A 27,275-nucleotide genomic window follows, 5' to 3' on the forward strand; every position below is an offset into this window, starting at 1 on the left:
ATTTGTTCTAGAAGGCACCTCCCGGCATTACTCAGTGTTATGGCTGGCACTGCGTGCCCTTTGTATCACCAGAGCCAGAGCCGTGTGAAAACACTCGCAGCCTGGGCTGGCTGGGAACAGCAGGGAGTTCTGACCACAAACAGGGACTGCTTCGGAACCGCCAGGGAGAATACGGGGCTGGCTCCACAAACCAGCGGTGCAGGCTGGGAATCCCAGGAGTTCACCATGGCCAGCTCTTTAAAAAGATTTTTCCTGCTCTGTATGATCCTCAGTTCACCACCTGGGCACACCTCCTCCGAGTCTAATGCCGGACTAGCAGAGAGAGAGGCAGACCAAAGAACATCGTGGACTTTTGAAAACTGTCCACAATTTGGTATAATCTTGTACTTCATGGTAAAAGTATTCACATTTATGTTTAAGTGGGACTTTAGCAATCACAACACTGTGGACTTACCTATTCACGCCTGCCCAGTCATGCACTCTGCAATGCTTTAAGGCATTGAAACTGAGTATTACTCTAAATGGTGCACAAAAACCAACATTTCCCACTGATGTCTTTGACATAAAAGACAAATAAGAAAATGCTACAAGTAAACAAACCGGCCCATGGCCATGATTTGTCCTAGAGGGCAGCAAAAGGAACAGGCTGAATTTTTTACAAGTTCACCTCAAAGTAGTACAAATCATAATGCAGAAATTAGACTGTAATTATAAAAGTCCAATAGCTCAAAATTTGTATAGCTAAAAAAGGAACTCAAGTATCCCTGGACTCCTTCCAACACTCTAAACAATTCATTCATTTGAAATGGCAAGCTTATATGAGGTTTATAGATTATAGGAGTCCTTCCATCGTCTCCTAATCCAGGAGCACAGTTTGGCACCTCTCCAGAATTGAAAGCATTTGAGATCTCTGGCATTAAACAAAGGCTTTAAGAAGGATTTTGCAATGCTAGGTATCACTGCCAGCAAGCCTGCTCCTAAGACAGAAACACAAAGGTCCGTCTGGAATGCCTAGTGAAGGGCATTTGATCCTCTGACAAGAGGACAGGCTATACGTTCAGGGATAAAATACACCCAGTGCCTAAATAATCTCTCATTATAAAACACTCATTTAGGGAACTCAAATCATTTTTTTTCCTTATCCGAGAGACTGACACCTAGTTGTTGTAAAGCCAAGAAGAAAATGAATTTCAGCAGTTATGGGGGCAAATAGAGGCATTCAAAGAAGATTGCATATAAATTGAATATCAACAACAAAAACTTCCATGATTTTGAACTCTAGATGTATTCTTCCTCCAATGTTCCCTGCCTCAGGAAATGGCATTCTCATTCATTCAGATACACAAGCCTGACTCTCTCGGGCTTCCATCACACTCAAAGTAGAGACCAGTCATTAACCTGGCCTACAACTGCTGGCTGACCTGATCCTTGCATGCTCTTCAGTCTCCTCTTCCGTTACTGGAAGTTCTTAAAAGACCTCTTCTTCCTGCTTAGGGATCTCAGGTCCTTTTAAGTATGGAATTCCTTCCACTTTGAATGCTTATCTCCCTCCAGTCAACACCTCTCCACCTAGTTAGTGCCTTTCTACTGTGCAGATTTCACCTTACATGTTACTTCCTCAGAGAAGCCTTTGTTCACACACCCAGATTTAAAGTAGGAACCCCCCTTTAGCTACAGCCATACTTGTGTCTGCATGGCTGTTGAATGTCACCTTTCCTATAGATTGTAAGCACCATGAGGGTGAGTTGCATCTATTAATACTTTGCTCACCGTTCATTACATACCCCACAACAGCATCAGTGGTTGGCAGGAGTGCAAGCCTGACGAATATTTGCTTCAGAATGAATTTTCCCTTCACAGAAAGGATTTAGAGGTGGAAAGAGACCTGATGCTGGTTTTCAGAGCAGGCTGAGCCCATAAAGTCTTTAAATGTCAGCACAGATCTTAAGGCAGGGCTTAGTCACCAAGCCGGCATGCCTGAGCAAACCATTTCTTCCTAGAAGAGCTTGCCATACCATCACATCTGTTCACCTACTTGGGCTCACGAATATAGAAGATTAATATTTTGTGGTGTGGTAGGTTTATTGTTTGCTTGTTAATTTGTTAAAAGAACAGGTAAAATACAAGCGTTCCTTAAAAAAATGAGGAACTATTTAATACATTAATAGAACAGCTGGGCTCTGTGGGTGGTCCTTCTCTGGATGGTTGATTTGAGGACTCTGGGCTATGGTGATTAGAATCATCAAAACACAACACATACCTGCAACTCGTCAGCTTGGAGGGGTCAGTGCAGGACTTGGCTGCCTAGTAGAGAAAAAGCTGCCCCTGCTCCTTGCTGTCATTTTTTCCCTGGTCTTTGCTGCCATATTTTATCCCTATCGGTGAAATAATGGCACCTTCAATAGAGAGTGGGGAAGAGAGAATTACATCATCTTCCCCTTCTTGCTCTGCTGAAGGTGATAAGGATTCCTAAGTCATCCTGCATTTGAACTGCTGAAGCTGAGAAAAAAAAAAAAAGTGCCATCTGTTTATTTTGTGTCTGGGCTGACTCCTTGTCTCTGAAATAATCCCTGTAAATTAAGCCTATTGCAGCAGCCACACCTTCTATTTAGAAGCCAAAAAACTCAGCCTGTTTTCAAGTGACTAACAAATTAAAGAACACTGTGGGGTAATGACCTAAGACGATATTGGTCTGTCTTTTCCATTTATGATTCTCTGAATGTTGCAAAGACTTGGCTTTAACAAATACAGCATATTAAGGAGTTGTTTAAACTCCTTAATATGGGAGAAAATAATGACCCCTTTCTTCATTCTGTCTTCAAACTTGTTGAATCTCTGCTTCAGAGAAACAAAGGATTACAAGGCCTACCAGGAACCGCCTACTGAGGAATACTTTAAAAACCAAAAAATACTGTCTCCTCAGCGTATGTGCCAATGGCCATGTCTAAGTGGAGCTCTAGTTATAGGGAGAGTAACAGAGAGTAGAATAATCTGGAGGAACAGGGAAGAAAGTCCCAGTGAATTGTAAACACTTCAGAAGTCATTCCTTGTTTAGTCTTAGGAGAGAGCCAGGAATGTGGTTCCATCGATTGAATGTCTCAGGCTGGAAGCTCTGTTCGCGCCACAGGAAGAATGGTTGATTCTGAGGAATCACTTTTCATTGTTTCCCCCACCTCCTCGGGCTAACCAGAGAGTGTATGGCATTTCAGTAAGGGTTTCCTACCTGGGCTCTACACTGAGAATTTTGGTTTTACAGGAAACATTTAACAATGGGCTCTAGATGAGATAGAACAGTGGAGAAAAAGCCAGCGGGTGGCTTTTGTGCTTAGCTCTCCACTTCAATTTCTCTTCTTGCATCCTACTCTACCTCTCTCTCTGGGATTCATGGACTGGGCCTCCTCCAAGGTTGCCAATCTTAGCTGTGGTTACCATCAGCGAGCCTCCACCACACCCCTACAGCCTTTCTGGAAGCTTTCAAACCACAGAGACAAACCCTTCAAAAGTTAAGCAGGGCTCCAATTTGTTTAACAAGTCTTGAAATGCAGCCTTTAGGCACTGTGGCACCCACAGCTAAAGGTGAAAATGTCCTGAATTAGTTAAACTCCCCTTCCCTAGCTCCACAACCTATCCTGCCCCAGAGAAAAGCACATAGGGAACAAAGTAACTTCCAGACTACAGTAGTCCCCACTTATCCCCCCTTATCCACCGTTTCACTTTCCACTATTTCAGTTACCTACCATCAACCACAGTCCAAAAATATTAAGCAAAAAATTCCAGAAATGAACATTTCCTAAGTTCTAAGTTGTGTGCTGTTTGAGTAGCATGATGGAATCTCACGTTGTCCAGCTCCATCCTGCCCAGGACATGAATCATCCGTTTGTCCAGTGTACCCACATTGTAGATGCTACCATCCTGCTAGTCACTGAGCAGATGTCTTGGTTACCAGATCCACTGCCATGGTATTGCAGGTGCGTTCAAGGAACCCTTCCTTTACTTAATAACTGCCCCAAAGCACAAGAGTGGTGATGCCAGCCTATTGTTATAATTGTTCTATTTTACTTTGCTATTGTTGTTAATCTCTTCCTGTGCCTAATTTATAAATTAAACTTTATCCTAGACATAGGAAAAGATATAGTATATATAAGGTTCAATACTATCTGTGGTTTCAGGCATCCACCGGGGGTCTTGGAATGTATTCCCGATGGATAAATAGGGGGCTACTGTATTTACTTTCCATCCTAGATGAAGCCAAAGCGATTTTAAAATAACAGTCAAAAGGGTAAAAACTTGGGGCAGAGTCCAAGCCTCTGATAATGCTACTTCCCTATCCTCCAATTTCCCCATTCATTTCCCAAGGCCCTACCAAGTCCAGAACTCCATGAAAGGTTAATGAAGAAAGGAATCCCATGTCTTCAACCCCAGGAAGATGTGCCTGTGCCTCTGTATCCCAGCCTTTATAACTTGATCTTTGCTTTACATATCTTCTTTCCCCTATCAGTCTAATTAATATAGTCCAAAACAATTCATTAATTCTCAGGTTTAACATATTGAACAAGATTGGCTTATCAGTCACAGAATAAAGATCTTACAGTCACAATGAGACAGTTAAATTTGAGTCATTTTGAGCATGTCCCTTTTTACCCCTGGGCCCACAGAAAGGCTCCAGGTGCCTACACTCCAGGTAGAAACAGAAAGCATCTCATTTGAGTGCTGTGAAGCTGAACTGGCTTTTCAAACACACAATCCCTTCCCTTCAATCTGTGCCATGGCAAACCATTCCCAGCTTCCACAATAATCTTGGACTTTGGCAGAAGAAAGCCAGCTAAATCTGAGATGTGTCACGAGGCCACTGGCTGGGGAGCAAGAATATCTAAACACAAATCCAGGCGAGAGCAACAAACAAGAGTTTCCGCAGATTCCCTCTGGCTCCTGTAGCTGCAGATCACTGACAGCCTAAAGATAACCCAAGTATCTACAAAGGGTCACTTTTAAATAGTAGCTTTAATGCCACCAGTCATTTCATAAGCATTTCCTTCCAGAGCCTGCTTCCATCCACACTGGCCACCAAGTCTGTCCAACAATGGCAAGCTTACTGAGGAGATTAAAGTCCAGAAGGAAATGGAAGAAATCCCAAAAGGGAACAGACAGCTCCTGACATGCTGGGATTCTATTCTGTGATTGTACTTGTGCCAATATTTGGACTACTGAGAAATAATAATCTAGCAAAGAGACACCTTGTAGAAATGGCTAACAATCACTAGGGATTAAAGAGCAGGTATAAAATGAAACAAAATAGTTTAACTCCAAAACTTTCTAAAGCTGAGGCTGTATAAACCATGGATGGCTACCACTAGGAGACTTTTAGGAAAGCCTTTCTCTCGAAGAGAAAACTTACTTAGTTTACTGAACTGCTGTAAGGAGAACAATATGAAGTCTTCAGGCACATACTGTACATACATAGCCAGTGTGGCCACCCACTAACCACAGAAGCACCAAATGGAACTGCTCAGAAGCCTGCTGCTTTTTTTTTCTTCCTTGTAAGTAGGGCCAAAGTTCCCAAGATCTTCCTCAGACCATTAAAATCTGCTCAGCACCTCACCTGTCTACTGAGTAAGTCCACATTGTCCTAAATGGCAGTCGGCCAGGGGCTGGTGTACAAGGGACAGGTGCTCAGTGGGCTATTTTCAGTTGCTATCAGCTCAGTCAGGAGCTGCACATGCTCAGTAGGCAGGCAAGTTTTGGTTCCGTTTCAAACTCTGGGCAGCCAAGAGACATACACCTTCACAGCTGCCAGGGCAACCAGCTGCCCAGTGCTCCTCCCAAGATGGGAGCAATGAAAACAGTGTAACCTGGCCAGCCAACATGCCAGTGAGCAAGCCGTACCTCTCATTTCACTGCCTGGGTTATTCTGAGCTGGGCTTATTGACACTCCATGGCAACACAGGAACAAAGGGCCAGCTAGAGGGATTTAAATGTCCTGCAAAAGTTGTTAGAAAAGTCAGCAGCTCTGGCTTCTGCTTTCATAATAAAACTAGCAATAGCATTATTATTAGATTATTGTTGTTTTGTCACTGTTAATATCATTTGTGAGCCACCTGTAACAGTTCTACGTTCGCACTAAGGCTTTGTTTTTGTTTTGTTTGCCACCATTTAGTTGCTACAGTTGGGATGCCTTTGAGAATGGAGTATGTGTGCCTGCCTATCCCTAAACTGCAGGAGGATTAGTTTTTCCCATCCCTTTACTTCTCATCTTGCCACACTCTATGATCCACTTTCACCACACACCACTCTTTCAAAACACAAACTGCACCTACTTAATCTCTCCACAGTTCTCCATTGCCTTCAGGATAGAAGACAAACACCTTAGCATAAGGCTCTGCCATGCCTGCAGGGCTCAACTCTCAACCTTAATTCCGTCTCATGACATGGTGACCACTCACGATCTCATGATCTCACGTCTCTGGACTTCACCCTTCCCCTGCCTGCAATGTCCTTCTTAGTCCCTCCTCGGCTGGTCTAATGGCTACTTATCCTTCAAAACTTAGCTTCCCTGCATCACCAGCCCCAAACCCAGCTCCATGTGGAATGCAGGCCTTTCCTGTCCATACGCCTCATGCTGTGCTGTGACCTTTGCTGTATCCAACTGGACTATGACTTCTTGAAGCAGGAACCACTTCTTGCTTATGTTTACGTCACCAATGCCTACCAGTGTTGTCAACTGGTACTCCTGTTTAAATTGACTAAAAGAACATAAGTTTGTCTTATAACTGATTCACTTTTCCCAAACTCATAATAAATTATTTGAAAGAGTGCATGTGATCAGCCCAGATCAGTCCCACTGTCTCTTATAATATTATCTTTTCTCTAATACCATAATTATTATTCTAGCCAACATTATTTATTCATTTGTCAAATATTTATTGAGCACCAACTGCACACCAGGTAATGTCTTAGACACTAGGGATAAAACAATGAATACCTCCACATTCTGGCCTCTCACGCTCTAGGGCTCACTGTGTGCCGGGCACTCGGCATATAGTCTCATGACTCCTCACAACAAGGTGGGTACCGTTATTGTTTCCATTGTACCAGGTGGCAACAAGCACAGAGAGGCGAAGGAGAATATACGCAAAGACATAGTGAAACAGAGGATGACTAACGATGGTGTTTTGGCCTTGTGTCTTTCCTGAGAAAGGCTTGATTCCTATGCATGGCCAAAGCCTTCCTTTCAGAACACATTCTTTGACTCTGACCATCAATACTATGTCAAATATGATCCTAACCCTTTGCAAAACTGAAATTTGAAGCATATGAACTGGGACGTGAAGTTAAGGATAAAAAGAAGTCATTACTGTAACTCTACATGGCATGCTACAGTATTATATATATCAGAGAAGTCAAATTCTAAACTGGACTGTTGGTAATTTTTTTTCTACCCATTCTTTGTAACTTTTCTGAATGAATCTGTTTTGCTGTTGTTTTTCAACTAAAACTAATTTGGTGTAGGTACCATAATTCAGAAGACAAAACAAATGCAGCAAGAAATAAAACGAAGGAGACATCCCCACCCCAATCCCCCAAATCACCAATTTAAAAAATACTGGCAGGTTTTTTTTTTTTAAGGTGAATGTCACCATCATGTGCCCAAGAGGAATTTCTCATTCTTCCTTTTATTGTTTCTCTCCTTCCCACAACTCTCCTCCCCACATCCCATATACATATTCTCAGCAAAGTCCATGTTCTGTTCTAGCCCGTAACAAAGAATTAGATGTAGCATTAACCATGGCTCTAGGAAACACCCTGCTTGCAGGGCTCAGATTCAGCTGATGAGAATCAGGCCGCAGCTGCTCCAGTGTTATGACCCAGGCTGAGAAGGTGCAAATGTAAACTTCCCTCTTCCTCCCAAATCACTGACTTAAAGAGAAAGGATGGTCAGGCTACATGGAGTTGTGAAAAAATAAAAGGTTCTAGACCAGCTTTGTTGAGGAATACACCAGATGACCTATGGTCAGGTGTCAGAGCTGTCACATGAGGGCAGTAGGAACACCTGCACAGTGAACCCTTGAAGCAGACTGGTGTCTTTTTTAATTTCAATATGGGGTATGACCCACTATTGGGTAGCAAAATCAACTCAGTAGTTTAAGACAAGGTTTCTGTCTGTCTTTTCAAGTGAAATAAAACTGAATAAAATTTAAAAAGACAAGAAATAGGTGCACATTAAACATAGTAAGAGTAATTACTGTTTCATGAAATTTTCATTTCAGATGTGTGTGGGCACTATCTATGCAGTGGGTCTTACTCCAAAATGTTTCTTGCTGTGAGTCACAGTCAAAAGTTTGAAAGCCACCTCGCCTGTGTCTTACACTATCTTGGAATGACATGAGTTCTGAGTCACTATGGCTATTAGGAATAAACATTCTGTATGGAATCTTGCCTGAGGTCATCCCGGGCTGCAGAGGAAAGTTCCGCAGGACAGTCTGCAGTGTTTTAAGAGTTACAAATTAATTTTTAAGTGTGTTTTATTTTCCTTGGTGTTTTCAAGAGTGAAAGTGGCATATATGACATGCCTACAAACCTTCTGCTTTACAAGTTTTTCCATAAAGAGGAGATGGCATTCATCCTCTCACTCTGGAGACCTGTCTTTATAAAAGAGAACACTTAGAAGTGACTGCACTGCACACTGTTGACCACAAGGAAATCATTTCATGAGCTTGGGTGTTGAATTTGTTTTCTCATCTGTTCAATATTTGACTTTCTTTGAATGAATTTTTAGCATCCTCCCACACCATACTGCTATCCATACCCCTCTTATACTGTCCACTAAAAAAAAAAAACAAGAAAGAAAAGAATGTGGCACTAGTTTAACTACTCATGGCTGAAACAAACACTTCCCAGGAAGGAAAGGCTAAAAGGATGCTTTGTCAGAGCTCACCTTGCATCAACTAGTATAGGATCATTTTGTAAAATAAGAAAACTTGATGATAAAGAAGCAGTGTCTTAAAAGTATGATGCTTCATCAGATATTTACATTCTAGGTCCCAGTAGTAGCAAATGCCTTAGTATGTCATCCCTTTCCCTAAAAACATCTTCCGTTTGATGATATGCCAAAGAAAAAGATTTTATTCTGAACAAGAGATACAAATGTAATACTAAGAAGAAGAAGAAACAAATGTAATACTAAGACATTTCTCTTCCATTCATTCACCCCTTCAAGAACTTCCTGAATCCCTAATAATGAGAAAATCAAAGAAAGGCTTATTCTATTCTTCCCCCCAGCAGCAAAGAGGGGCACCTTTGTAACCCTAACAAAAAGTCCATTGAAGTTATCTCCTTCCTTCCATCATTGGGTAGTGGGGCTGGAAAGTCTGAGTAGTGATGGCTTTGTAAATACTAAAATCAAGATAACTCAGAAAATAATTTAGTACCTAGCAGTCTTCTCTAGAACAGGCCGAAATCTCTTGCGAAAAAATTCTGCATAAGTCTGGCCTTCCTTGCTATAATAAAATCTAACTGTGGCTTACAAATTTAATAAAATGTGGGTCGTCTCAGCTTTGAAATATTTCCAAAGGAGCAATATTCCCTTTAAAGTAATTGTGTCATAGTCTTCACCTGCAAATGCGTACAGGGACAAAAGAAAAGCCAAACATGGAGGTTCTGCCTTCACCCTGGTGGTATAATAGTAGTATTAGAGCATGATTAGTCTTATTAATGGGAAAGAAAGGGAAGGATATACAGGTAATTAGGACTCAAGTGCTCTTCTCTATGAGAGCAAATAAAACTCTTCCTGCAGCTAGAGTTGTATATATAATGAACATGAAAAATGATTACTGGTAGGAGAGACAAGAAAAGTAAGAAACACAACCCCAGGTGAAGGGGCCTCATCATTTGCTATTACAAACTCTCTTCTCATGCTCTCAAACAGACTGGATCGAGCTGGATTCTAGCATGCACCAGACATAATATGAATGTGGATGCAGCTAATTTAGGGCAAAAAAAAATGAAAAATTTTGAAGAGGACTGATAATGACTGGAGCTCTTGAACACCATTCCTCAAAGTATATGATGCCTTTTGTTGGCTGTGTAACCTTAAGCAAAAGCTTTAACTAATCCAAAAGCACATCCAAAAACAATGTATCTTATGAGGGCACTTGTGAGGATTATAGGAAATTATGCATGAAAGCTAGCCCAATATCTGGTGCATTTTAAGCACTCATTAAATATTACCTATAATCATCAAACAGGTCATTATATTGGAAAGCATTTTCCAAATATAAGTGGTGAAAAAATCTTTTATTGCCCAGAGCATTTAGGATTCCATAGAACTTGAGAAATGTTCTGAAGTACACTCAAACTCTACCAAAAAAAAAAAAAAAAAAAAAAAAAAATCACTGTTTAGAACTAACATTTGAAATGTTACCACTATTTCTAATCAATATTTATTAGACATTTCAGAGACAAAGGGGTAAAAGTTTTTTTTTAAATAGACTAAGAAGAGTACACTACCCAACAAAATGTATTAGAACAAAATCTCTATGACTCTCTTATTTATGTCCCAAGAATGTGATCTAGCTTCATTACAGCACAATTAATAGGATGCCTATCTGTTCTACAAACATCAAATATGGGTCTATTTCCTTTTAAACGCAGTCGTCTAAAGCTTGCTCAGCAGTAGACAAGCTACACTGCTATTACAGATTTCTGTTATCGGCCCCATTATTTATCTCTTTTGGATTAAGTATTAGTACTTAACATTTGCTTTTTAACCAATGTTGAGGATACTAGAGTGTATTGTAAATAGGGTTTCTCTTTGGTTTTTAAAATTTTCCTACTAAATATATAAAAACAAAATGCCTTCCATAGAACACACACACACACACACACACACACACACAAACACAATAGGGAGTTGAGTCACAAAGGAAAGACGGCACTAAGGCAACTGCTATTATGATTAGAGTACGCTAGGCTATAGCACTCACTGGATATTCTATTTTTTTAAAAAAACAGCAATTGCAATTAAAGTATGATATGCTCTTTTCCATACTTGTAAACATCCTAATGGTGGTGGTATATTAAATAGCAAAACCTTAAGGGTCGATCTATTTCCATTTCCATTTCAGCCTAAGCTAACTTTTACATGTTTTACATGTCTTCACTGTGGCATTAAGAGGTTATTTGCTGGATTCTTGGACAGCTTAAGAGCTGAAAGCAGGATTAAAAAAAAACAACCAATGGCATGGTTATTAGCATTGCTCCATAACTGCCCTTTTTCCGCCCCACTCTTTTCCCCATTCTCTCTCTACCTCTCCTTCTCTCCTCATACTACATTTCCACTTCTCTGTCTCTTCTCTCTTTTTTCATACCTTGCCTACATCACAGGTCCACCCATGATATCATCTGAACTGCCCCATACCACAGAGGCAGAGTGTGGTGGCTCACGCCTGTAATCCCAGCACACTGGGAGATAGAGGTGGGCAGACTGCTTGAGCCCAGGAGTTGGACACCAGCCTAGGCAACACAGTGAGACCCCAGCTCTACAAAAAATACAAAAGTTAGCCAGGCATGGTTCCCTGCCTGTGGTCCCAGCTACTTGGGAGGCTGAGACAGGAGGAATGCTTGAGCCCAGGAGGTTGAGACCACAGTAAGCCAGGATCGTGCCACTGCACTCCAGCCCTGGTGACAGAGTGAGACTCTGCCTCAAAAAAAAAAAAAAAAAAAAAAATTAAAAGGCAAAATATCATACAGAATCGATAGCCAGCCAAGGTGGCTCAAGCCTATAATCTCAGCACTTTGGGAGGCCGAGGTGGGTAGATCACTTGAGCTCAGGAGTCGGAGACCAGCCTGGGCAACACGGCAAAACTCTGTCTCTACTAAAAATGCAAAACAATTAGCTAGCTGTGGTGGCACAAGCCTGTGGTCCCAGCTACTCAGGAGGCTGACGTAGGAGGATCACTTGAGCCTGGGAGGAGAAGGTTGCAGTGAGCTGATATCACACCATTGCACCCCAACCTGGGTGAAAGAGACCCCGTTTCAAACAACAACAACAACAACAAAACCTAACAACAAAAATATCATATAGAATTGATATGGTAACTAAGGAAGACAGTGAAATTTGGAGGGACTTTAGTTCTCAATATTCCTTAGATTTTTAAATAATAATCATTATTTACCAATTTAAAAGAGGTAAAAAAAAAAAAAGTCCTAGAAACTTGACTGTTAGAAATGTCTCCAGCAATTGTCAAGTATCCCCTGGGGGATAAAACTACCCCAATTGAAAAATCACTGTTAACTCACCAAATCCTCCCAGCTTTAATATAAGCCCATTTCCTCGTATTAATTCCTTCAACATTGCCACTCAGGATCCCTTCCCCATACCTTCTTGGCACTAACTGACACAACTGCCATATTATGGGAATATCTTTAACAACACTGCTTAGAGTGGAATATAAACTAGATATCTAAAATGGTCTATAACAGCACTGGCCAACAGAAACAAAATGTGAGCCACCTAATGTAATTTAAGTTTTATCACAGCAGTAGGAAAAAACAGGTGAAATTTACATTTTTATTGTCTTCAAAATCCAGCTTGTATCTTACATTTACAGCATATTTCCACTCATATTAGCCACATTTCAAATGCTATATGTGACTATCAGCTACCATATAGGACAATGGAGAAGTATAATATATGTCATTAAGTATGAGAAGGAGATAGGAACAGATCAAATATTATGAACCTAATATATAATGAAATAGATTTATAATATTCTAAGTACTGATTTTTTCACATTGTTGGCTATACTAACTTGTCAAATTATATGCCTCCTTGGAAACTCATCATTTATATAAAGAAGACCATACCCCAAATAACCTGTAACAAGGGCATTAGTCTTACTGTCCCATCTGATCATAAAGAGGTTGAGATTCCTACAATAAGCACCACTCTTCATGGAGGAACACTTGTAAAATAAAGTGGGCGCTGCTCAATGTGCAATAGAGTAGAGTTTAGGCTTTCTCTATCTAGAAAGATATATAACAACATGTTAAAAGCAATTACATGTAAGTGAAGGGAATGATGAGTAACTTTTACTATCTTTCTCTCTTGATTATCTATTTTGTCCTTTTCAACAAGGGCAGGACCATCCCTGAGCAACTTTTTGGAAATGAGGGGATGGGAAGGTGAGTAATGAAAGTAAGTAAGCAAGGGTCAGAGATGCCAAAGGCACTGAAATGCCTGGGTGGTGCCACACAACTAAGAATTAGCCTCCTAGGGCCTGAATGTTTGTGTCTCCCCAAAATTCATGCCAGTATCTTAACTGCCAAGGTGAGGGTATTAGGGCAGACCCCTCAGGATTGGGATTTGTGCTGGTATAAAAGAGATCCCAGAGGGCTAGCTAGCCCCTTCTACCATGAGACAACACAGAGAAGATGCCGTCTATGAGGAACGAGCCCTTACCAGACACTGAATCTGCCAGCACCTTGAACTTAGACTTCCCAGCCTCCAGGACTGTGAGAAATAAATGTTTAGTTTTTGATCCACCCAGTTTCTGGTATTTTTGTTGTAACATCCCAAATAGGCCAAGACATGGCCTTTGCACTACAAGTATCAACTATCCCACCGAGCATTCATTTTCATGAATAATCTTTGTAGAATTGAAACCAGTACCTAACCCTGTCATACATAAAAACACAAAGTATGTATGTCTTACACTGCCTTCATGTATACTAAATATTCCAAACATATGACTAGTATATAAATCAAGGGCCAACGGTTCTGGTTTTTTTAAATTCTACCAAAATCTGTTCACCAATTCAGAAAATTCAATCACTGAAGGTAAGAGACCACTTATGACAACTAAGCCACCAATATAACACACCAGTACCAATCTATTTTCGAAGATGTTGAAGATTATTACCTATATAGGTGCAAGCATGTATTACTTCATCATGTCTTCTTGTAGACTCATGCCCAACTACACCATAAAATATCACATTTGGGCTTTTTTGGAGGGGGTGGGGGGTGGGGGTTTGAGATGGAATCTTGCTCTGTTGCCCAGGCTGGAGTGCAGTGGCGTGATTTCAGCTCACTGCAACCTCCGCCTCCCAGGTTCAAGCGATCCTCCCACCTCAGCCTCCCAAGTATCTGGGATTACAGGTACACACCACCACACCCAGCTAATTTTTGTATTTTTAGTAGAGATGGGGTTTCACCATGTTGGCCAGGTTGGTCTCGAACTCTTGACCTCAAGTGATCCACCTGCATTGGCCTCCAAAAGTGCTGGGATTACAGGCATGAGCCACGGCACCCAGCCTCGCATTTGTTTAAACACACGTTTTATTGTTAATTACAGAATTTTCTCTTATTTCTCCTTTATATTTTTATTTATTTATTTATTTTTGAGACAGAGTCTCGCTCTGTTGCCCAGGCTGGAGTTCAATGTCGTGATCTTGGCTCACTACAACTTCCGCCTCCCAGATTCAAGCAATTCTCCTGCCTCAGCCTCCCAAGTAGCTGGGATTACAGGTGCCCGCCACCATGCCTGGCTAATTTTTGCATTTTTAGTAGAGACAGGGTTTCACCATGTTGTCCGGCTGATCTCGAACTCCTGACCTCAGGTGATCCACCTGCCTCGACCTCCCAAAGTGCTGGGATTACAGGCGTGAGGCACCATGCTTGGCCCTATATTTATTTTAAGTAGAAAATTAGGTTGAATTTTTTTTAAAAATAGGTGTATGTAAATATTCAGATATAATGTATATAAGAATTTCACTTCAAAATAGTCAATAATCACCAAATATTTATTATAAAAAGAGTGTTTTAAGTTTGATAGGCTTAAGAAGTAGTTTATAGTAAGCCAAAAAAAAAAAAAAATCACAGTATACTTATCTTAACCCAAAAAGATGTGAGTCACTTACCTTCCATACTAGGGGAGGGGAGAGCAATCATGATAAGCACAGGAAGAATCATCACTCCATCTACCATTGTACAACTGTAAAGGGAAAAGAAGAGATGTAAGTAAAGCATAAATATCTAACTGCAGGAAGACAAATTAAATTAAGCATACCACCTTCAAACTGCCATTCAAGGCCCTTCTTACTAATCACCCTCAGATATATTGCCTTATTTCTTACTACATTTAAACACATACCTTTTATGTGGACCTAAACATATTACTTTAAAGAGTTAGTCATATTCACTTCTAACTGGTAGTCACTCCAAGGATAGTTTCTGAGTCTACTCTCTTACAAAGAAATCAATAAGGAAACAAAAAATTTTCAGCTACAAAGTGAGGCAGTCCCAAAAGATTTTAGGTTTGAATTTTATCTTACCCCATTGAATGCAAAATTGGTACTAAATTTAAAAACCTGAGAAGCATGAATAGACTATTTTAACATGATGTTAAGGATTAAACGACTGAATAATTCAAGCCAAATTACTATGTTAGAGTCTTACTTCTCCTTTAAAAGGACTGGAGGCAGAGCAACCTACATCAACATACAGACCTACAGCAAAAACAAAGAACAAAAAAATACAAACTTTTACCCCATCTAAGGCAAAGCAATGCATTTCTGCATTAAACAAATTTAACAAGGATAGACAACAACTAAAATCATGTAAAAATAAAAACAAACTTTTCCATTTGAATAACGTGAAACATCAGGAATGTGATGGGAGTTTGGTTAGTTGCAATTTTCTGGATGGTAAAATAAACAAAAAGCTGGTAAAGTTCTTTAATGATAGGTTAGTGTGCTTGTACTCTTTCAGCTTTAAAGCAAAGAGTGGAAGCCCATTGCTATCTAGCATGTCTGGAGTGTTGACCTTTAAAATCAAATTATTTAGGCTGGGTGCGGTGGCTCACAGCTGTAATCCCAGTACTTTCGGAGGCCGAGGTGGGATGATCACTTGAGCCCAGGAGTTTGAGACCAGCCTGGGCAACACAGTGAGACCCCATCTCTATTTGTTTTTAATTATTTTTAAAATTTAAAAAAATCAATTTTTTTGGCTGGCGGTCTGTTTACAAACCATACCTCCATCATATCTTACCACCCTTCACTTAAATTTATTCCTCTTTGGTTCCATAATTATAGTTCAGTCAATCCCTTTCCTAAAAGCAAGGTAAGGGAGGAGGTAAAGGGGATTTTTATTTACCTTCCTTTTCTATTTTTAAAAGCATATGAAACTTGAGGAAGATCCTACTACTGTTGTTGTTTTTATTATTTCCATGTTCACATAGATCTTTCCTATAGTGGATCCTTTTGGGGATATACAAATCCTTCATCTTGGCCCCTCACAACCAGAATGTGACTCCTCCAACACATCTCTGTACCTTTGGACATGAATATACTTTTTGTTCCCCTCTGCTTGAACTGCCCTGAGCCCCCTCCTCCACCCCTCTCCAACCCCATTGCCTCCTCCTGTCATACATGATTCCGGCTCAAAGGTAAGCCCTTGGTGAAAAACCTCTCCCTCAGCAGTGATTTCAGCCCCCGGCATGGAATCATAATCATCTGTCTAGGGCAGTCTCCAGCACTGGTCCACTCATCTCCAAAACAGGTATGCACATCCAAGGACCAAGCAAGGGTCATTCATTGAGCTATGAAATGAAATTATTAAACTGTTTTTTCATAAGAATGTTTTAATCTAATAAAGTAGAAAATAACTTGAGACTTAATCTGGTCTCTATCTCAGTTCTCTATGACAGTCTAGTACAGGAGGTATCTTTCAGAAAGACTAGGAGTTACATAATGTTAGCGTGGACATGATTTACTTACAGAGTACAACCATGTACTCGTAGTTCTGAAGGTCCGTTCAAGTGGAATTACAGGTTACATTGGCTACTTACAGTGAAATGAGCCTTCCCAAATGACAAGTGTTCTAAAACCATTACAGAAACTAGAGATTGCACATATTATTAATGCAAGCACCAAAGAAGAGTAAGAAAACAGTAGACTTAACATCGCTTATTTCTACTGGTTCTTCCTTAACCACTTTACTAGAGAAAAGTAGTAATATTCAGTTCAATCTGACATGAAACAATCTGCCCAAATTCAAAATTTGAAAATATTTGAAAAACGGATTTGCAACTACTGTCATAGATAGTAAACATTATCCTGAGTGGCTTGAGACTTTCATTGATGATAATATGATTCCACTACCATTAGCAACACCTTAAATATTTTATCCTTATTTAACTGCTATTTTATGTATGTTTTATAATATGTACTTATTTATTTTATATAAAATGTATGGCCAATTTACACACTGAGGGTGCATCAGAAAACTTTTTATGGGATATGTCATCACAAACCATTGAAAATTGCTGAACTAAACTATTTCTTATCTCAGTCTTATCTGAATTCCCAGTCCTTCATTAATGCATTCATGCATTCAAGAACTACTCAAAACCTACTATGTGCTACATATTAGGAACCTAAAATAGTAAATATAAACAGGGTCCTCGCTATCATGGCACTTACAAGATATGTCTATGGTGGTAATCAAATAATCATCCAAGATTCCATAATTAAAAACTGAATAAGAGTTGGGAAGAAACGTAGTTAAAATAACTGTGTTAACAAAACAACTTGAGACTTTCTGGAGGGTGCAGAGGTTCCCTGGGGAGGTAACATCTGAAAAGAATCAGGAATCAGAAGGATGAGTAGAGGTACTAGGAAAAGGGTTAAGTGTGTTGGGAGGTGTGGTGGGAGAGGGTGAATACAGGACACAGATAGGGTAATATTTAAGGGAAAAGGCACTTCTATTGAGGTGCCTGTGGCCAGAGCAAGCATGGTGTGTCCTGAGGACTTAAGGCAAACCTCAGGATTGAAAAAACGCAAGAATGGCCAGGACACAAAGGGTCTGGAAGAGTCACAAAGAGTCGGCGAATACCCAAGAAGGCTAGAGAGGAAGGCAAAGGTCAGAACAGAGGTAAGGCAATCTAGGCACTCTACTCACCTATCTTCATTGCCCCCTTGGCTCTCACCATCATTCCATAGTTCCTCAGTCCCCACTACCCATTATTATCACCCCCACCAGCCACTTTCTGTCTATCTCTGGAAATCTGTAAGTGATGCTCCCTATGATTGGGCCCTTCTTTCAGGGCCCAACCTACTGAATTCCTACTCATCCCGTAAGTCTCAATGGCTTCTCTAAAGGCTACCACCTTCTAGAAGCCTGTCTAAACCCTTAAGTACTCTCTGCTCATTCTCATAGATCACTTTAAGTTTCACTCATACAAATCATCCTAATTAATAATTATGTATTCATAACTGTGTGTGCTTTTGAACATCTGTCTCTGTCACTAGACTGTGAATTCCATGGGAGGAAAATCTATAGTCTATCTTGTTCATCACTGCCAGAGCCAAGTAGGTGCACATTTAATAACAGTTTAATTAGAATTTTTCCTGAATTAATCAACTCAATTTAAGTTTAAATTCTAAAGAATTAGTAGCATCCCTTCCCCACCATGCACACAGACACACACAGAGAGACCTGCAAAGGAATGGCAAGATTAAGAGATTTATCATCTCTATAACTTTAATCTGTAGAATTTAGCTCAAGTAATAGTAAAAGTCAACAGTTAACAAGCTTCAAATCAAGACTCCTTTTACTATTAAAAAAAAAATCTAAGAAACAATCACCACTGGCATATTTTCCACGTCACAAAGCCAGCAAAAGCCCACGTCCCAAATACCTATTAACAGATTATCATTGTGCGAACAAAATTAAAACAATAATTTAGGCTCATAAATAGAAGACAGAAAAAGAATTAAAAATTCAGACCCTCAAACAGTAGGGACTAATTCCGTCTCTAGTGTTTAAAGACAGCTCAAAATCTGCCAAAAATCTTTGGGAAAAAAGTCAACTTACTGGTTGTCATTTTGTTCAGGGTCTGCAGTGCTTATCCTGACCAGTAAACTCAGCTATTAAAAACAGCACCCCCAAAAGGAAAGAAAAAAAGAATGTGGAAAGGGGAATGTTCTGGTATTTCCTGACCATATTTCAATTATAAGAAACATCAATATGCTAAAATCTCAACCCGAAGTCCCAAGGATCTATTTTTAATTTTAAAATATACTAAAAAGAAAATTGCATTTTTAAAAGTAAAATTTCAACTCTCCTGCTCTCAAATATTTTTGGCTAAGGAGCGTTCATATGTAAGTTGGCAAGAAAGAGAAACTAGTAGTGGAAAATGGGAGTGGCAATAATTCAATAGTTCTGGGATTGCCTTACTCCAGTATTTTTTAAAATGTTTTTGGTCTCAGAATCTCTTTAAACTCTTGAAAATTACTGAGAAGCGTGTGTATGTAGGCTACATCTCTTGATATTTACAGTGTTAAAAATTTAAACAGAATTTTTAAAATATTATATTCATAATAAAACAACAATAACATACTACCTTATTTTTTTATTTTAAAAGAGCTATGATGTATTTTTAAAAAACATGTTATGAGAAAAGTGGCATTGTTTTCCTGCTTTTTAGAAAATCTCTGTTCAATAAAACACAGCTGGATTCTCATATATGATCTACATTCATTCTGTTACAACATGTACTGGCTGAACTATATATAGAAAATCCAGTATCACACATATCATTGGAAGAAGGAGGACCTTGTGAAACCCCTGAGAAAGTCTCAGGCGCCTTTGGAGTTCTTGGACAACACTTCAAGTAACTGCCTTAGTCCTTAAATGCTCAGTCTTTGTACTATATCAGATAACCAGATGGTACCAGATATTTTAGACTGAGCACTTAGCGGATACCTGACAAAAATGACACTGTTCTACAGTTTTAGAAATTTCATTAACCTCTCTAACATCACAGACGTCAACAAGTCCAACAGTCAAGGAAGAAAGCTTTAATTTTTTTTAATGTTGGAATAATATTTTATGAATACAGCTAAATATTTTTGAAATGGGATATAAACTTGTATGAAGGTAGTCATAGCTGCATATCTTGCTTGGGTTCAACTAAATCCTTGTGCAAGGCTGTAATGCCAAAATCTCTAACTGAAAAATCACAGGCTACTGGGGACTGCAAAATATTATCTGAAGGGTTCAGAGTATGAATCCGTGCCTCTCGTGTACGCACATCTCCCTTCTGTTCTTGGATAAGACCGTCTATCCCTGGTAACTGATTTTAGTATGTCAGACACAAGAAAAATCGCTATTCAGAAAATGGTTAGAGACCTCCTGCCTTAACTAAGGTACCCTCTTTAAATCAATACTGTTTCTTACAATGTCTCAGGCCTACTTTCTTAGAAGACAGAACATTCCCATGATATTCTACTAAAAACAGACACATCACCAGAGTAGTACAAAACGACTTTCCAAATCCCATGTTACTTTTCAAATTCCACTTAAAGATCAGACTGTATGTAGTTAAGAAGCTAGCGCTTAGCTCAATTTCTAATGTATGTGGGCTTGAAACCAAGTTTGGCACTTTTTTTGCTCATCACAATTTTACAGCTAGATAAAGCCACAGATACCCTACAATGTACTACCCAAAATTTTACTGTGGTATTGGTCACAGAATAACTGAGAATATAATACACTTCTATACGCAACTTTCAGAACCCATATCAGGCAATCTAAGTGCTAATCTATAATACAGCATGTTTCTGAAAACTAGACTTATGGGTAGCATACAGTTAACTATAATATTGAGGATGAGGGGAAAGTTGTAAGATGAACTCTAAAATTCTTTCCCATTGGAAAATTTCACAAAATGTTCATTTATCTTGCCTGATGGCCTAAACTCATTCTTCAATACATACTTTAGTGAGTACCTTCATTCAATAAGGACATTCCTGATACTCTTCTCAATTCAATTTCTAACAATCTGTGAATTAGAAAGAATCTTGGAAGACAGGTCATACAATCACCCACCCCTATTTTGAATGACTTTTACATCGTCCACGTGAAGACACTTTCTAACCTATGCTTGCTCACCATTGGTAAGGGCTCTCACTATGATTCCATCACAGTTTTTATCTTTATATATCTTTAGGCATTCTGTACTATGCCTTCCATAAGGAAAAAATAATAATTCTCTTTCATATAAAAGGCAGAGGCAATGTGGAAAAATAATTTATGGAATCCTGCTTTTTCTTAGTCTTCTGGGAAGGTAGAAGAAACTTGCCTAAGGACACAGGTCAAACCGCAAACCACCAGATCAGAACATTCAGGTCTTACCCCACCACCACTCTACACAACTTTCACTTAACTAGCTAGCCACAGTTTAGCAATCTTGTTCTGTCATCCTTAACAGTTTTTTGTTTGTTTGTTTGGGTTTTTTTTTTTCTTTTTTCTTTTTTTTTTTTTTTGAGACGAGGTCTTGCTCTGTGGCCCAGGCTGGAGTGCAGTGGGATAACCTCAGCTTACTGCAGCCTCAACCTCCTCGGCTCAAATGATCCTGCTGCCTCAGCCCCTCAAGTAGTGGGGACTATAGGCACATGCCACCATGTCTGACTAATTATTTTTGTATTTTTTGGTAGAGGTGGGGTTTCACCATGTTTCTCAGTCTGGTCTCGAACTCCTGGGCTTAATCAATCCCCCTGCCTCGGCCTCCCAAAGTGCTGGGATTACAGGTGGGAGCTACCATGCTCCGCCATCCTTAACATTTTATTCAAGCCTCAATTCTTCTGAACTTCAACTGAAAATCTTTATTTTCCTCTTAAAGAACAACCTTTACTCATGGTTATTTAATACACCATTCAATCATGCCTTCTTTCCATTTCCCTAACCTTAAACAATTTCATATTACTCTGTGACCCCCAATCATCTCCTCCCTCCCACTGCCCCCAGAAAAGATGTTGATATCATAGAAAAAAACAAGCCTCTTTGATAGTGCATCAGTGGTTTCTAGCCCCCATCCTCCATCCCTACTCTTCAGTTCTCTTGTAAACTCATCCCTCAAAATAAAAACGGAAATTAGTGTAAGGCATATTTGGGGGCAAAGTTAGGCCCAGCAAGGGAAATTGTAGACATGAAACTTTGAAGGAAAATAGACTTACATCAACCACCACGAAGAGGAGCCAAAATCAGCCACTGTAACTGATTAGATAATACAAGAACAGTCATATCTCTTCTATGCTCAAAAGGCAATGAGCTAACCCAAAGGCAGCTTGTGCCAAACTACCTGGGCCTTTGGGAGGAGTGAAATGAGACATGGGCTGTCAGTAATAGCTGCAAAGAAAGGTTAAACCGAAGCTATCATACCATATAAGTCAAGTCAGGGTCTTTTCTACGGTTCAAAAATGACCTGTTAAATATTTTTAACACCACACTCTGTCGGAACTGGCAATGTGCAAATTGCCAAGGCTTGGTTTTATATAGACTTCACTGCTGCTGGAGGGTTTCTGGCGGGGTGTTACTTTCAGAATATTAGCATGTAATTTGATCTTTCATGATAGATGAATACAAATAGCTTCTTGGACAAGTCCTATAGAACTGAAAACCAGGCCCTGGATCCGTTTATCCTGTAGTTAGAGGAAATAATTATGGATTATTTCAGGAAAGAATGGGTTTTGACTGAGTTACACTATAAACATTCCAGCTGTAACAGATGGACCCTAGATATGGTTTGGGAAGGAAGGGAAGCAAACAATATGATCTGTAAAATGAAAAAAGATGAAAAAAAGATAAGGCTTAATGTGAAAGAAAGTGAAAGGTCTAGCTTAGGCTACTATGTAAGAATCAAAGGCTCCCCAGTAAATTTATTTTAACTGTACACAGAATGAAATTGACTTTGTTACACCCCTTCCAGATATACACAGAATACCTACGCTAAATTTCTGAGAATCCAGTGTTTTGATCACTTGCTGCGTGCCTTACTCGTACCTCAAAACTAGGTGTTATTTCACCAGGCTTGACTATATGGAGACTGTCCCTCATTTTCCACTTCATTCCTTTGTTTCAAATAGCCATGGTCCACCTGCTTTGTTTCAACTGCTAGGACTCCATCATCTCCCTGCTATTTTGCTACATTCTCCAACGCAGCTCACAGCTCACTCCCTATCCCTTGTTTGGAAACTGTGACTGGAACCATTTTTTATTTTTACCTATTGGTAGGAAAAGCCCCATTATTCCTTCCCATAAAGCTCTTCTAGATATGTAATTCTGAAGTTCATTTCAAATCCCGCTTCTTCCCAAAGTCCTCAGGTAGACACTGTCTCAGTCCTCTGTCTCATTTCTAGCTGTGCCTGACCTGACGTTTCCCCTCTAACCTAACAGTGCAGACCTTTCTTTCCCTCCCATGACTTACAAACGGTGTTAGAAGCACTGCTCATCTGACACAGCTGTCCCAATTCTCAGGCTAATGTGATTAATCTATAATAATTTGGGGGGGGTGGGTATAAGATGAAAGGAATGTCAAGGCCAGAGAGGTACATTTCTCTCTTTCTCTCTCTCTCTCTCTTCCTCTCTCTCTCTGTCTTTACTGAGAGACACTGGAGCACTTTTCTGTGGTAGTGAGAAACACCACCCTTTATACACTGGCCTAACCAAAGCCTTCCGTCTCACTCCCACACTCCAAGCCCATTCCTGTCTCAGACCTTCTCACCCACCCCCATAAACTATATTATCCCACCATATCTTCTTCTTAGCACTTAACAACTAGGTGAGATTTGTCACTTACTTACTAGTTTAAAATAAAATAAATAAATTTTTTATTGTGTTTCTCCCTCTTCCACACACCAAAATGTAAGCAACATGAGAGTAAGAACTCTGCCTGGCTCATGGCTACATACTCATGCTTGGCACCTACCAGGTGCACAATATAAATTAAAACATATTCATTTTAACATCTTAGCCTTGGCTACACTTTGGTGTGGAGAGAGGAAGGTGAAGTTTAAGTTTTATATAGCCTAGCAAGGAAATGGGGGGCAGGGGTGGGTTTGTATGTCCCCGGTTTAATATAGTAGCAAGCAGATATTTGAGATAAATTAAAAGATATCATTTGTAACTTGGATTCCAGTTTTCAAGGGTGTCATCCAAGAGAGGCAGCCAAACAAAAAGACGGCTGGCAGACCTTGGGTGTACCAGACAACTCCCTGGTGGACAATATCCCAGTTGGAAGGGATTGCTTGGATCTCTAGTTGCAGACACCAGCTGATAGGCCCAGAGCCATCCCTAATGACCTCTGAGACAGCGTCTGTCTCTTGAATATACATCTCCTACAAGTCAGAAACTGACATATTATCTCCCCTGAAGGCTTCTAACATTTATTGACGCTATTTGGAAAGCCATGCTTCCATGCCTATTAATAACCTTCAGAGAGAACCTCAAGGAAGTGTCAGGAGAAAAATAGATCCAGCTGATGGAAGCCAAAGACTTGACCAGAGGTTACAGTCAGTAATACATTTAAAAAAAAACAAAAAACAAAAAACAGAAAGTAGTAACATTTCTGAATTAGATGTTATCTTTTCAGGAGGCTTCAAACAAAATACTTAGCCAATGAATTACAGCAATGTGAGGCAAGAACCCTGGTCTTTACAAAAAGGAACTCTTGAAAGACCCCTTATCTATTTAAATAGACCAGCAGCAGCAACTAACTTTATCTGCACATCAATTTATTCCAAGGAATTTTGCCTACACGGCTGTTATCATTAAACCTTTTATAGTTATTTTTACAGTTATTTAAACTTTGTAAAGTTTCTCCAAGTGACACATTAAATAGCAACCAGATCAACCTACTCTAAATAATGGAATCACTAATTAACATTAATCTTGGAAAAGAATTCTCTTAGTGGTCTGTCTCCTCTCCCCTCCCCCGAATAGAATGTGATTAATGGAATTCTCTCACAATTTAGCTTGAAATATGCTTTTGCCAGTCAAGCAGCTAAAGCAGAATCAGATAATTGTGGTATGACTCAACAAACACACAGCTGTTCATTTAAATATATCCATCAAAAGTATAAATATGATCATGAGAAAGAAAACGAGCCATGTACCAGGGTCAGTGCACAAGTTGAATGGGTTAGCATCCAAGTAACCACAACAGAAAACAAGGAGGAGACAGGGAGAGGAGGCAGGGAGAGGTTCTGGATGGATACCGGGTGGAGAGAGACTGGAGAACGGATATAACCAAAAAACCACCCACTCGACCAGAAACACTCACTGACCTAAATAAGAAAACAATGTTAAAAGTAAAAATAAATGCACTCTATGAAGTAGGGAGAAAGAATGAAATCTTAAAAACAGGTGATGCGCCCAAGAACACAAAGGTAGAAAGCCAATAGAGTAGAAAATTACGAATTTGATCTGTTATTAAAAATAAAATGCAGTCAGGCACAGTGGTTCATGCTTGTAATCCCAGCACTTTGGGAGGCTGAGGCAGGAGGATCACTTGAGCCCAGGAGCTCAAGACCAGCATGGGCAACACAGTGAGACCCCATCTCTACAAAAAATAAAGAAAATTGGCCAAGCGTGTTGGTGTGGGCCTGTAGTTCCAGCTGCTCTGGAGGCTGGGACGACAAGATTACTGGAGCCCAGGAGTTCGAGGTTACAGTGAGCTATGATCATGCCACTGTACTCCAGACTAGGTGACAGAGTGAGACCCTATCTCTAAAAAATATGTAAAATTAAAACTAAAAATAAAACAAAACAAAGACCCCAAGGCAGTGGAAAAGAGGAGAATAGTATTCTCACCTCAGTCCTTGTCCACAACCTTCAAACACTGTGATTATGAAATCATTGTGGAAACGTGGGAATCCTTCCAATAGTCCAAAAGTATAATGACTGAAAAACACCACTCTGTACCAGGCAATCCCTTAAGGAGGTTCTACATATACAAGACTGCCATTTAACATGAGGCAAGGAAATGGAGAAAGAGAAAACTGTAAGAACATGATGGGGGACAGGTGGCAGGGAGGGGTCCCTGTATCCAGTGTGCCAGGCCCCATTCCTTCCTTCTTTCTCAAGGATGGGCCAGAAAGGCCCAATAAGAACTTGAGAAGGAAAGGCACTGAGAAGGCTTTGAGGCCTCTCCTCCCTTAATATGTAATTCAAAATGCTAACAAGTGAAAGAAACATCTAATCCATGATGAACATTTCCAAGCTTTCCCTGAACCATCAAAAATCTCTCTTTCCAAAAAATAATCTCTCTGGCAGTGGGGGGCCTAAGCACATGTGTAGCCAAACTACTCAGTTATCCTGCACTGAAAACCACCCACATCCTTCCCATTTATAGGCAATCTCTCTTACATCATCATAAGCAACAATTTCAACTACCACCACCTCCTCAGCCCCAAGGTCCTCCAATATCCACCCTCTTCATCCTTTCACCGAACACTTTCTAGAACAGCAACTACACAGGCTTCCTCCATGTCCCCCATCCAGTCTTCAGTCCACAGTGTTCTGCCTTAGTCAATCCAGTGAAATACCCCTTGTTAAGGTTCTACGTCGTTTCAGTCTTACCTTATCCTTCAGGTTCACAAGGGAACTTCCTCAAAATATGGATTCCCTAGCCTCACCCCCTAGAGATTTTGATCTGTGACGAGGCCTAGGAATCCCCCACCCTCCAGCAAATCGGGTGATGCTGAGAATGACAAGGAGGTCTCACTCACTGATTATGTAGGATGTGGTGTTGTGACCACCTTCCTCCCTTGGCCTCCTCCCTAGCTGGGATTTGTGGGCTGCACTCTCAGGTATCTTTACTTTTAATGCTTTGATCCTTCTCAGTTTCCTTGCATAGAAGCTTCCTCTTCTGTCACTCATGCCTTAAATCTTGGTTTAGGCCCCACAGCTCAGCCTTTTCTTTCACTCAAGATGTTACTCGTTTTCTTAGACTCGGGAACCACTGTAGGCCACCAGGCTGGACCACCAGGTTGAGAATGAAATCACCCATTCTTTAGTCATTTCCCCACTCCCTGTCTATTCTTTCCTTATTACCCTCCTCCCCATATGTTCTTTTCTTTTCACTGTTTATAAAATTAATATTAAAATTTTTTATTACAGATAGTTCAAGTTACATAGAAACAGAAAGCGTAATATGCCTTCTTTTAAAATCTTCTAGTTTCAAAAATAAGCAACATTCTACCCCCAGTTTCAAAAATAAGCAGCCTTATTTCCTCCATTCCCATTTTCTTCCTGAGGTATTTTAATGAGAATCACAGATGTCATATCATTTCACCCACAAATTCTCTGACAGATAAGGACTTTTTCTAAACATAACTAAAACCTAACATCTCACCCAACAAAGTTAAAATTATTCCTCCTTCAAATATCATCTAAGAGCTAATCAGTGTTAAATCTGCCCAATTTTCAACAACTAAAA

At 40.0% G+C, this 27,275-nt stretch overlaps 1 protein-coding gene across 2 annotated transcripts in view; it reads right to left on the reverse strand.

Annotated features, from left to right (window-relative positions):
* ACVR1 (activin A receptor type 1) overlaps positions 1-27,275 on the reverse strand; it is an 82,089-nt gene that overhangs the window by 48,031 nt on the left and 6,783 nt on the right. For both annotated transcript variants that reach the window (XM_034954331.3, XM_034954329.4), the window contains exon 2: positions 14,917-14,990. In XM_034954331.3, the coding sequence (XP_034810222.1) occupies positions 14,917-14,983 (67 nt within the window). In that variant the 5' untranslated portion in view covers positions 14,984-14,990. The remainder of the gene's footprint in view (positions 1-14,916; positions 14,991-27,275) is intronic.

Source organism: Pan paniscus, chromosome 13, assembly GCF_029289425.2.
Source record: "Pan paniscus chromosome 13, NHGRI_mPanPan1-v2.0_pri, whole genome shotgun sequence".
In the NCBI taxonomy this organism is placed as follows: domain Eukaryota; kingdom Metazoa; phylum Chordata; class Mammalia; order Primates; family Hominidae; genus Pan; species Pan paniscus.